Below are 12,582 nucleotides of genomic sequence, written 5' to 3'. Positions count from 1 at the left end.
TCAAGAAACTCAGCCCAACTGTAAGTAGGGTAAACTCAAAGGGGTCTATTGCTAGACCCATAAGAATCAAACTATTGAAGGACAAAGAGCTTTGAAAGAAGCAAGGAAGAAGCAACTCATCACATGCAAATGATCCTTAATAAGATGAACAGCTGGCTTCTCATCAGAAACATGGTGGCCAGGGACAGCGGGACGGTACTGTCAAAGTTCTGGTGGGGAAGAAACCCCGCCAGCCGAGCAAAGGTTCTATATCTGGCCAAACCATCTTTTAAAAGTGAAGGATAAATCAGACATTTCTGGATAAACAAAACTGAGAGTGTGTCTCTAGCACACTTGCCCTACAAGAACTACTACAGAAATAAAGGGCACTAAATAGCAACTTCAATCAACATGAAGAAATAACAAGCACCGGTGAAAGGAATGACACCGACAAGGACGATATAAACACGCTTTTCATTTGTAACTCCTTTTTTCCGACTTAAAAGACAACTGCATAAAACAATAAATGAAAATCCATGTTGATGAGCATACAATGTATAAAGATGTAATTTGTAATAATAACAACAAAAAGGAGGGTGGAATGGAATTATATAGGAATACATGGTTTATACTACTGGGATTAAGTCATTTTTAATCCAAACTGTAACAAACTGAGATATTAATGGTGACCCTCGGGGCAACCACCAAGAAAACAAATAAATTACACATTGTCAATAAAATTACGAGAGAATTACAGTTGTACACTAGAAAATAACTAACACAAAAGAAGGCAGTAGTGGAGACATATAGGAACAAAAAAGACACGTGAAATACAGAAATAGCAAAGCGGCTGATGTAAATCATACTTGACCCATCACATTAAATATAAACAGATTAAACACTCCAATTAAAAGGCAGAGATTGGAGAAGAGAAAACAGGACTCCATCTACATGCTGTCTACGAGAGACCCACTTTAGATTCAAGGACACAAATAGGTTGAAGGTAAAAGGACAGAGGAGATGTGCCATTCAGAAGATGTATCAACCAAAAGGGCCGGAATGGCCATGCTAACATCAGACAAAACAGTCTCTAAGGCAAAAACTCTGACCAAAGACAAAGAAGCACGTTTTATGATGATAGAGGGTCAAACCATCAGGAAGACAAAACAACTATGAGCATACAGGAACTTGGAGCCCAAAAGTTCCTGAGGCAAACTGTGATCTTTAGGAGGTGTAGGGGAAGCAGCTCTGTCTTAGATATTTGACCCCATAACCCATTATGGGGCTTAGTAGTCTACCACTAGGGATTTACTCCTTTGGGTTAAAGTATGCCTTTCTTAGAGTTCTTTGTTAAAATACATATATGGCCCTGAACACCACTGGCATGAACACCTTAGCTGAAACTGGTTTAAGATCCTTTGGAGTAGGGCCTGCTAGTGACAGAAACAAAGGGTTGAGCTGTCTATGACGGAGGTGTGGCCTGGAGCAGACCTGGGCGAGGGGAGGCTGGAGGGGCGTCCAAGATCGGGCAGAGGTATGAACACTGGGGAAAGAGCAGTACAGGGCAGAGGAGAGGTGGGAGAGAGCCAGGAGGAACTGAAAAGACCCCAAAGGGGAAATGAGCGCTGGACAAGGAGCAAAGCCACCAGGGTGTTGGTTTGGTGCCAGAGGTCGTGGCCAGAGGCAGCAGCAGACCCGGGAGAGGCCCAAGCAGTCAGAATGGGGGCGGCCAGCTGGGGCCAGGGATGGTGACAAGCACAGGGCATCCCTGGGTAAGCACTGGGAGCACCGTGGCAGGGAGGGAAGGTGACGGGATGTGGTCTGAGTGGAAAACCAGGAAGCCCACAGGGCAAAGATGGGCAGGGCCAGGAGGTCACACCAGACACAAGCTCAGAGTTGAGCAAAGAGCCGGACAAGCAGAAACAAAAGCAAGGTGGTGTCTGGGAGGCGCCCAGTGACGAGAAGACGCTTAGTGTTGGCTGGTGCTGAATCTGAAACCGAAGCGAGGCAACTGTTCTGGGCAGAAGCTCGACCCTGACAATGGCAATAGCCCCTACTTGTCAGCACCTAAGTGTTCCAGGCACTTCACATGTACTGCCTCCCATGGTGCCCAAAGCGTTCCCAGAGGTCCACGTGGAAACCTCCTGTCCACAGACACATAGGAAATCTGCTTAAGTGACTTGCTCAGAGCTATTCCTGCCACAAGGGGCTAGAGCTGGGAGGCTTTGCTGATGCCCTGTGCTCGGCTCTGGGCCGGGCTGGTGTCCAACAGTGTGGCTTTAAAGGAGTAGCAGGAAAGGGGCAACTGAGATCCGGGGGCATGGACGTTCTCAGAGTCTCTACAAAATCCCCGTACATCATGTTTTCTCAGGTGGGTGTGGAGAAGGGAGCTGCAGAGGCCTGACTACCTTCCTGCCCCTCTCTCTGCCTGGATCCTTGAGGACTGGTGAGGATTCACCCCACAGGCTGAAAGGCCAGGCACTAGGGTCATTCCACCCTACTCGAAACCCAAGCTAGGGACGAGGGGCTGTGGATAAAGGCACACGCACAGACACGCAGACACACGCACAGGCAGACACTGCTGGTGACATCTCACTAGTGAGACACTGGCAGCCCCCTCTCTAAGGCCAGGACCTCCTGTGAGTCCCTCCACACTGGGGCTGGGGCCAGAGCCCATCAGATGATGAACACAAGCCCTCTGAGCAGGAAGAGCCCCCCAAAGCCCTTACATTACTGATGCCACGGGGGCTCAGGAGGGAGCTGGACTGCTCAAGATCCTGGGTGCCTCCTGGCACTCAGTGCTGGCTCTTGTCACCCACCCTCCGGGGGCTCCCAGGTGCCTACAAAGGTGGACGAGGGAGAAAGCCTGGACAAAGGAAGCTGGTGCTTGCCTGTGGCCTGTGGTCTCTGACCCTCTGGCCGATCTGGGCAGGAGGCCATAGGCACACCCTTGGGAGCTCTTGGCCAGTGACGGCCCCCTACCCTGCCCAGCTGGCTGTGTGCAGCTTTCTTGAATCGTCTTCTTGGTGGCTTGCAGACTCTCTCTGTCCCCTCCCTTCCTGCATGCCCCAACGGCATGTGGACATCACCCACTTTCCTATGTGGGGCCGGGGTCTAGCCCTAGAACGGTCAGTGGCAGTGATGTTTATGATCTTTGCCTCCAAGCTTCCAGTCAGGGTGAGAGTGCCCTTGCCAGCCTCAGATGCTAGTCAGTGATGTTGGAGCGCTGCCAAGGGCTGGGACCTCAGAACCCAGAGGACCGGACCACACGCCAGCCCAGATCAGTGTCCTCATCCAAGTGCCCTGTCCAGGGGCTGTCACAGGGGTGCCAAAGCAGGCAGCTACCCTTTGCTCCCTGCTCAGAACCCCCCAAATGTCAACATCACAGCCACACTTGAAAAAAATATAGATTTCTAGAAAAGCAAAATAAAATGAAGTCAGTAACTGCAGACCCGAGTTGGGTCTCCCTGCCTGCCTGTCAGTCTACCCCAGTAATCGTCAGGTACAATTCGTGAAGAGCTATTTTGAGAAACACTCAGAAACTGGCTTTACACGGCTCTATGTACCTTACTGATACCCTCGGACATGGTTGCTCTGTTTAGCAGCAGCTGGTCTTGTTGCCCGGGTTTTCTTTTCATCTCCTCGCCAAAGTTAAACAGTTGGTCAGCCCACTCCCTGACCCCAGCGTACATTTATCACCCACAGTCCACCCTGTGGAGTCAGGGGAGCAGGTGGGCGGTGGGGAGGAAGGCTGTGGCTTTTGTAAGGCGCAGCTCCAAAGAACCCACAGGGATAGACACAGAGGCCAGGCAGCTGCTGAGAAAGGAGGGGCCCTGAAGCTGGGGAAGGAGCAGGTCCCCTCGGGGTGAGGGTGGAACAGGAAGCAGGTATCTCAGTTTGATGGACTGAGCACCCACGGGCACCTCAAGACCAATGAAGCACATGCCGAGGGTGTCCCCTGGCATCCAGAGAACAGGCTCCGAGGCTGGACCGATCGCCCAGCATTGCCCAGTCCCGTGTCTTTGACCTACAGGAAGCTGCCAGTCTGCCCTGCACAGTTGCCACGGCAACCTCAGTGCCAGGCTCCTAAGGGCAGGGTGGGGAGAAGGGTGGTGGAAAAGGCACGGGGTGGCTTTTCTGGAAAAGCCCATCTGTCCGTTTCCCCAGGAAACCAAGCTGGGGGAGAAAGAAGAATGGAAGCGACACCTGGGTCCAGACAGAGAAGAGAGGGAGAGACCCCGAGACATCCGGAGAGCAGCTCTCCTCGGGGTTGCGCTTTCCTTTCACAGTGGTGGGGGGCCCATCGCCGATGGAGACTAAGGTCCAGTGGGTCCTGGTGGGGCATCCGCGCAGGAGCCCCTGTGCAGGAGGCAGGGCGGCCCCGTGGCCTCAGGTCCCGGCGGGAGTCCTGGGAGGCCCGTATCAGCCACAGCAGGCTTTCTTCTTGGCAGGGCGGTCAACCTGAATGGTGTCTTCCCTCACGGTGTCTTCTCGCTCCTTGAGGATCCTGGGGGAGGGCAAGGTGGAGGATCAGCAGCGGAGGAGCTGCTGGGACGGACCCAGCCTCCCAAGAGCATCAGAGACAGTGTTCCAAGTCTCCCCTGGGCCAGGCACAGGTGCACAACTGTGATTTGAAAAGCTAGAGTTGTAATCAGTATGGATCCTTCACAACACCTCCTCCAGGCAGCCTCCCCTGATGCTCTGGATAATGTAAGTGCCCCTGGTAGCATTTGGGTCCTTCCTCTGTTCCAGTCCCATCACTGCATCTCAGCAGAGAGTGAGACACTGATGACAGAGATGTATCCTTTGTCTCTGTCTCTGAAGCTTATCATAGTACCCAGCACCCAGCAGAGGCTCAAACATTATATTTATTGGTTATTAACTTTATGGAGGGGCTTCCCATGTGGCCAGATCTCCAGATTAACTACAAGAGGTGAAGGATCAAAAACAGGATCAAATATCCTTGCTTTATATTCTCCAAGAACTTTCACCAGAAGCATCTCTACCGATTTTCACATAAGAGCAGAGAAGGTAGGATGGATGTTCCCATGTTGGAGGCAAAACCCTGGGAGGCAGGGCAACTTGCCCTGGGAATCAGTGTCAGAGAAAAGCCTAGAGTTTTCCCCATAAACCCCTAGGTCTTCCATAACTCTACAATGCTTCCAGTGCACCGAGTAAGTTGTTCTGTGTTCTCAATTATTTTTTAAAAATACATCTTTTAGACGCTGCAGAATGAATGCTCAGCATGACATAAGCACTAATCAGTATCTGCTGGGTGGGTGATGGATGGGGGTGGGTAGATGGACAAATGGATGGATGGATGGAGGGAGGGAGGGAGGGAGGGATGGATGGATGGATGGATGGATGGGGGTGGATGGACAAATGGATGGGTCGGTGGATGGAGGGAGGGAGGGAGGGAGGGATGGATGGATGGAGGGAGGGAGGGAGGGATGGATGGATGGAGGGAGGGAGGGAGGGAGGGAGGGATGGATGGACGGATGGATGGGGGTGGATGGACAAATGGATGGGTGGATGGAGGGATGAGAGATGGATGGATGGGTGGGTGGGTAGGTGGATGGATGGATGGATGGACGGGGGGTGGATGGACAGATGGATGGATGGAGGGAGGGATGGAGTGAGGGATGAAGGGATGGACAGAGCAATGGATGGATGCCTAGAGAGATGAACGAGTGAATGCCCAAGGATTGAGACTGGGGCCTGTGTGGTCCTTCTCCTTAGCCTTGGTGTAGGTAGAGGCTTACACCACCAGTCCTTTGAGCGCTCTCTTCTAGGGTACCTCTGTGTCCCGCATCGCAGCCCCTCTCCTTGGCTCCCCTCCCCCTCCAACAGGAGTCCACAGTATAAGCCAGCTGGCCGCCAACTAATCCTTGATAAAACATTAGGCAGCATTGAGGGGCCTCTGATCTGACCTTTCCCAAAGCATTTGCATTTAAAAAGAGGATCTCTGGGAAATGGCAGGCAGCCTTTAAGACTCTGAAGACAAAGACTGCAGTGGAGGGGCAGGGGGCGGTGGGGATGGGGGACAGGCAAGGAGGCTTTCTTTTTGTCACTGTGTTTCAGAGGTCTGTTCCTGACCCTGGGGTCCCACACAAAGGCCTAGGGCTCCGGCCCCTCTACCCAGATGGCTCAGACAGACAGAGGGGGTTTAGGCAGACAGAGACACCAGCTGAGTAGCATCTCATTACCTGGCCAGATGGAGCACAGACTCTTCCGTGTTGTGACCAGAATAGGCGCTGCATTCGTAGAAGGTCAGGTTGTGTTCCTGGAATCAGAGGAGAGGGCGTGAAGGAGAATTGTGGGGGAGGGGGGATGGAGGGAGCCTTGGGTGGGGGGAGAATGCCCGTCTATACCTGCCACACCGTCACTTCCCCACGTGCCCTCCCTACTCTGTACCAGGCTGAGTTCTGTCCCTCGGGCTCCCTGACGGATGCAGGTTCCGGAACCATCTCCCAGGGGAGCCATAAGAACTATAAAACAACACAACCTACGCTGCTGCCTTAGTGCTTCACGCTTTCTGGAATTGCTGTCTGGGGTGTACGGGCTCCTTTTTCTTCTCACACCAGCCTGCAATGCAGGCCAAGACTCAGACAGAGGCCAGGGTGGGTGACACCCTTCCTGCTTTACAGGCAGGGAAACTGAGGCTCGAGAGGGTACAAATGGTGGGTGAGCCTGTTCAGGTCTCCACTGGGCTCCCAGCAACTCGCTTTCCCTGGCACACGGGCACAGTTGTTAATAATTCATACGCCAGTTAACGTACACTCCGGCTGCCCACGCTGTAGGCCCTGGGGTACAGGACTCTGGGGCCACAAGGACAACTGTCCATCGCCTCACCAGGCAGAGGGTGGACTGTAAGTGTGGCAACAGGGGGCTGGGCCAAGGCTCATCCTATCCCGTTTATCACTCCCATTAACAGGCTTCCTGCTTTGTTCCTGACAACACTAGTGGCATCTGGCAGGAACCCTGGAGGCTGACACCCTGGGGGACAGGCAGCCGGGTGCAAATGCGTCCATAGCCACAGGTCAGGAGGCCCCAGGAATGCCGGCCCAGCTCCGTCCTCTGCCTTCGCCTGGTCTGGTCCCTGCACACCTCTGTCCTGACTCCCTTTCAGTCCATGGAAGGATGAAGGCTCCCTGGTGGGGTGGGGGGGCACATAGACCTGGAACTGGAGACATGATTTGCCCCTTAGCTTCAAGCCCCGACCCCACCACTGAGGACGGGTGATGACTGAACAGATCACTTAACTTCTCCCAGCCTTCTCTTTTTTGCACTTACAGAAAGAAAGAAAGAAAAATAAAATGGAATGATAAAGATACAGATCTGCAGTTCCTTAATCAAAATCCTTGGATCCAGGTGTATTTTGGAACCCAGAAGTTTCAAGTTTTAGAAAGATAATAGTGTTAGTTGCTCAGTCATGTCCGACTGTTTGCGACCCCATGGACGGTAACCTCTGTCCGTGGCATTCTCCAGGCAAGAATACTGCAGTGAGTTGCTATTCCTTTCTCCAGGAGATCTTCCAGACCCAGGAATGAAACCTGGGTCTCCCACAGTGCAGGCAGATTCTTTACCATCTGAGCCACCAGGAAAGCCCAGAAATAAGGACAAGACACATAATACTTGTCCATAATATATATTATATAATAGCCTCTGTGGATATACAACAGTACCCTATAATCAAATATATTAATATTTCTTCAGTGAAGCATTTGAGTATTCATTCAAAGTGAAGTAAACAAAAACCATAAAAAGCCCCAACTGCAGTCCTGGTCAGGTTCTTCTGACAAATGAAATGCAAAAAAGCCTTTGTGTTCGGAGCTCTTTGGACCTGGAATTGCGGATGTGGCCCAGGGACATGCAGCTGCCCGCTGACCACACAGCTGCCGGACCTTCCTCCTCCCGTGGATCTCACCCCTGTGCCTGCCTGCCCAGCCCCAGAGGCCATAAGTCCCTGTCTCGAGCAAGCACACCAAGACTCATGGAACCCTGGTGCTGCAGAGCACCAGCTCCACAGACACACGCTTCCTAGAATCTGCTCCGAGGGAAGGCAGGCTGCCAAGAGCCAGAGTGGTTTGTGTTGCTGTCCGATTTCCTTCAAGCCACAGTGGTTCTCTGCTTGGGCGAGGGAGCTGGTGCTTATTTTAATGGTCGGCTTTGCAGGGCCTGCCTGGAGTCTGTCTCAAGCCTGCAGCTTGGAGACTCAGTCTTGGTGGGAAGGAGGAACGCTCTAACAGGAAGAACACACTCCGAGGAAGAGCACACGGCCTGGCAGGGAGTGAGCGCGCCATCTGTGAAGGTGACCAAGTCAAGAAATACGGATGGATGGGACTCAAGGATCAGCTGGGAGACAAATAAGGAACCTCCTCCTAGTGGAGGGTTTGAGCTTCCCCGATGGCTTGGTAGGTAAAGAATCTGCCTGCGTCTCCCGCATCGCAGGCGGATTCGGGAGACGCAGGCAGACTGGGGTTCGATCCCTGGGTCGGGAAGATCCCCTGGAGGAGGAAATGGCAGCTCATTCCAGTGTTCTTGCCTGGAGAATCCCATGGACAGAGAAGCCTGGTGGCTACATGAGAGTCGGACAGGACTGAGTGTGTGCGCAGCCGCAGCCTCTGAGGATTCATAATTCTGAGTTCCACGGAAGAGGATTTGGGAAATTCCCCACACCCAAGGCGAGTCTGTCTTGCAAACTTGGTTCTCTGCAGAAAGTTCCACGTGCACAGCAGCTGGACTGCCCCCTGATGCCAGGACACCATCCGGCCTGCTTGCTTCCTTCCCAGGGGCTTCCCCAAGAAGGATCCCAGCCCAGCTCTGGGCACATGCCCAAGCCCCCTTGGGGTTCCTCCAAGTCCAGAGAGACGGGATGCTTGCCCCTCACCTTGGCCAGCTGCTCTCCCAGGCCCCGCGGCACTTCCCGCTCTTTCTCGTTGTCAATTTTGTTGCCCAGCAGAAGAACAGGAATGCGGTCTCCCACAGCTTCCTGTGGAAAAGATAATCCCCAACTGAGAGATACATCTTTAAGGAGAACTTAGAAGGGCAGGAGAAAACACTGGCTGCAAAGACTCAAACTGGCTTGCAAACTCTCTGCTGCCACAGAGGTTGGGTGATAGGACAGTCAGCCCAGAGCAGAGAGGGGACCTCAGTCTCCCAGAGCCTTAGTTTGCTGGGCTTCTGTGAGTGCCTGAGGCTGCCTCTGGTGCCTCCCAGTCCTCTGTGCAGGGAACCTCCCTCCAGCCTGCTCCTCGGGTCCTGGCTGGAGAAGAACGAGGGCACAGCTGATGCTGTTAAATAAGGGTCTGTACACAGCCTCCACGGGCATTCCCAAGTGACCAGATTTGGTCGACATGACCAAATGAACAAGGAGTTACTGTGATGGGCTTAGGAGGTGGTCCAGGGGCTATGCCGCCAGCAGTGGCACCTCTGGGGACTTTGAACTTGGCACAATGCTCCTGAAAGGATGGGTCCAGGTCCGATTCATGGTCCTGAGCCCACAGTGCCCAATACAGGGCTGTCGTGTGCTTCGCTGGAGGTCACCCCACGGGGATCCCTGTCCTGGGTACCCTGGCTCTGAAGAAGTCTCAATCAGGAAGAATGGGGGCCGGAGCACCCACAGTTCATGGGCCAGAAGAACAGCTAATCCGAGGGCTCAACCCTCCTCCAGCAGCTGTGATGTGTCAGCTGGAGACTTGCACCCCAGGATCCCTGCACTCCAGGGTCTCTGCACACTGGGGTCCCTGAACCCCAGGTCCCTGCACCCTGGGATCCCTGCACTCCAGGGTCCTTGCTCCCCAGGGCTCTTACACCGCAGGTTCCCTGCAGCCGAGAGTTCCTGCACCCCAAGGGCCTAAGACACACAGAAGTCAATACGGTAATGTTCACATTCGCTCAGGTTGCTATTTTTGTTTTGTGAGATATTTAATTAGGGGCTTTTAATCATAATTTGGTAACAACTAGTTGTTCACTGCAGCTCTGTGTTTCACCAAGTAGAGAGAGCCGTGGGATGCCAGAAGCCAGCCAGTGGCTACAGTGTCACCAGCAGTTCAGCTGCCTTACCCTAGACCTGGTCAAGCAAACATCCATGGTCCCTCCAACAGGACACCTACAGAGGTTTAAATGTCATCACATTTGAAATGAAGCCTCCCTGGTTCCTCAGTCTACACATTCCATTTTATTGCAGTTCAGTAGTGAAAAAAATTCTCATTGATTAAATGAGAACATTAGAGCTCAGAGAATCCAAAATAACTGCCAGTAAAGTCAGTGTTATGAAGACCCATCCTTTAGTATATGGATCACCTTTCTCAAATCCTTGGCTCTAAGTTCTTATTTCCAATGACCCCTGCTACTTTGTTGCTGCTGCTGTTGCTACTGCTAAGTCGCATCAGTCGTGTCCAACTCTGTGTGACTGCATAGACGGCAGCCCACCAGGCTCTGCCATCCCTGGGATTCTCCAGGCAAGAACACTGGAGTGGGTTACCATTGCCTTCTCCAATGCATGAAAGTGAAAAGTGAAAGTGAAGTCGCTCAGTCGTGTCCAACTCTTGGTGACCCCATGGACTGCAGCCCACCAGGCTCCTCTGTCCATGGGATTTTCCAGGCAAGGGTACTGGAGTGGGATGCCATTGCCTTCTCCTATTCAGGAGCAAAGTTGTATCCCACTCTTCGTGACCCCATGGACTGCAGCCTGCCAGACTCCTCTGTCCATGGGGTTCTCCAAGCACAAATACTGGAGTGGGTTGCCATTTCTTTCTCCAGGGGAGCTTCCCAACCCAGGGACCAAACCTGAGTCTCCTGCATTGGCAGGTGGGTTCTTTACCACTGAGCCACCCGAGAAACCCTCTGCTATCTACTGTCTCATTAACCAGAACTCTCTAAAGGCAGTATTTCTGTATGTCCATGGTGAGACGAATGGTGACTCAAGGCACTCCCGGATCTTACAGTGTCCTCTGAGACATCGGAAGTAGGTTGACTTGTGCACGAGTTGGGGGATGTGCTGGGTGGGCTCCGCCATATTCCAGGTACCCGTGTGTAGGAAATACTCATGGCTGCATGCACGGTCCACCAGACTCCCTCTTAGCCAGACTCCGAGGACCAGGGACGCCCCACAGTCTCACCTGTTTTGTGCCACAGAAACTCTTGCAAACAGTTTTTCACAGAAAAGGAACAAAAGAGGAAGAAGTAGGAAAATGAGCCAAAAGCCTTGCTGTTTGGAGCACACGCGAGAGATATTTGTAGATGGATGTGTGAGAAATGACTTAAGGCTGGTGGGATTTCTTGATGTGGAAACTCTGTGAAAATAAGAGCATCGGACTTGAAATCGCAGGGTGGGATTCTAGCCTGCAGTCTGATATTGTTACTGGAAATGGCTAGTTTTTCTCCCTGGGTCCTGAATGACCAAATGGGATGAGGTAGGAGCAGGCAGCCTGGCACCTGTATCATGAGCAGCAGAGCTGCCCCTGAAAAAGGAGAGGTGGCCTTCTTTCCTAAAACGATTCCTGGCTAAAAAATAAAAATAAAGATGAAAGAGTTTAGAAGGAGCAGAAAAAAAAAAAAAAAAGTCCAAGCCCCAGCTGGAGTGGTGGTTTCTGCTCTTTGCAGTGTTCTCCTCCTATACAAACTCTCTGGCCCCTCAGTTCTCTTCCGTGGACCCTGTGATTTAGGAGAACTAGGCCTATCTGCAAAGATGTGGCAAAAAAAAAAAAAAGTCAGAACATACGTAAGGCCACGGCACGTGCTACCCATCACGGGCAGCCAGGTGTCCTCACCCCACCCTAGATCTGTCTCCAACATGGGAGGAGCCGGGGTTGGGCTGGGGTCTCATGGCCCTCTCTGACTTGAACCTCAACACTTGAGCCCTCTGCCTACACTTTACGTCATTCACCTACCTAACTAGCTATTGGCCTGTCCGTCCACTGCTTGAACAAAGATGCTCTCAATGACCCACCAGATGAAGTGATACTTCCTTTTGAAAGTCCGAGGAGCACCTCCTTCGGTGCCCAAGTCTGCAGCCACTCAGTGTCTGTGGACGGCTCTACAGATGTTGGTAAGGTCACATGGGGCTTCCCTAGCAGCTCAGACGGTAAAGAATCTGCCTGCAATGCAGGAGACCCAGGTTTGATCCTTGGGTAGGGAAGATCCCCCGCAAGAGGGCATGGCAACCCACTCCAGTATTGTTGCCTGGTGAATTCTGTGGACAGGGGAGCCTGGTGAGTTGCAATCCAGGGGGTTGCAAAGAGTCAGACACAACTGAGCAACTGTCAATTTCACTTTCACAAAGTCACAAGGGCAGCCCAGGTTGGAGGGAAGGAGTGACCAGCTGGGCACAGTCTCCGGGCAGGCCCTCCAGGCCCTGTCCAGCTCTGCTGCAGCGCTTATGGGACCTGCCCAGCTCCCTCCTCTCTCCCCTCTCTGCTCCCTGAGCTGAGAGGTGGGTTTCAGCGCTGGCGTCTATCCTCCCACTGTCCTCAGAAGCCTCTTTCCACCTTCCACCATTCAGTTACTTTTCTCTAAACTTGAACTTCTTGGAAGATAGACTTGTTGAAATTCAAATATTCTCCATCTCTGACTTTAACTTATAGGAACTGTCAACTCGGA

General features: G+C 52.6%; 1 protein-coding gene across 2 annotated transcripts in view; it reads right to left on the bottom strand.

The window, feature by feature from the left end:
• Positions 1-434: 434 nt before the first annotated feature.
• The window catches only part of CRACR2A (calcium release activated channel regulator 2A), a 116,347-nt gene continuing 104,199 nt past the window's right edge, over positions 435-12,582 (bottom strand). For both annotated transcript variants that reach the window (XM_069581492.1, XM_069581493.1), the window contains exons 16-18: positions 8,870-8,971; positions 6,186-6,262; positions 435-4,486 (exon numbers count right to left, since the gene is read on the bottom strand). In XM_069581492.1, coding sequence (XP_069437593.1) covers positions 4,402-4,486; positions 6,186-6,262; positions 8,870-8,971 — 264 coding nt within the window. In that variant the 3' untranslated portion in view covers positions 435-4,401. The remainder of the gene's footprint in view (positions 4,487-6,185; positions 6,263-8,869; positions 8,972-12,582) is intronic.

This window comes from Ovis canadensis, chromosome 3 (genome assembly GCF_042477335.2).
Source record: "Ovis canadensis isolate MfBH-ARS-UI-01 breed Bighorn chromosome 3, ARS-UI_OviCan_v2, whole genome shotgun sequence".
Taxonomy (NCBI): domain Eukaryota; kingdom Metazoa; phylum Chordata; class Mammalia; order Artiodactyla; family Bovidae; genus Ovis; species Ovis canadensis.
The sequence above is the reverse complement of the archived record's forward strand: the minus strand, read 5'-3'. Positions and strand labels throughout refer to the sequence as shown.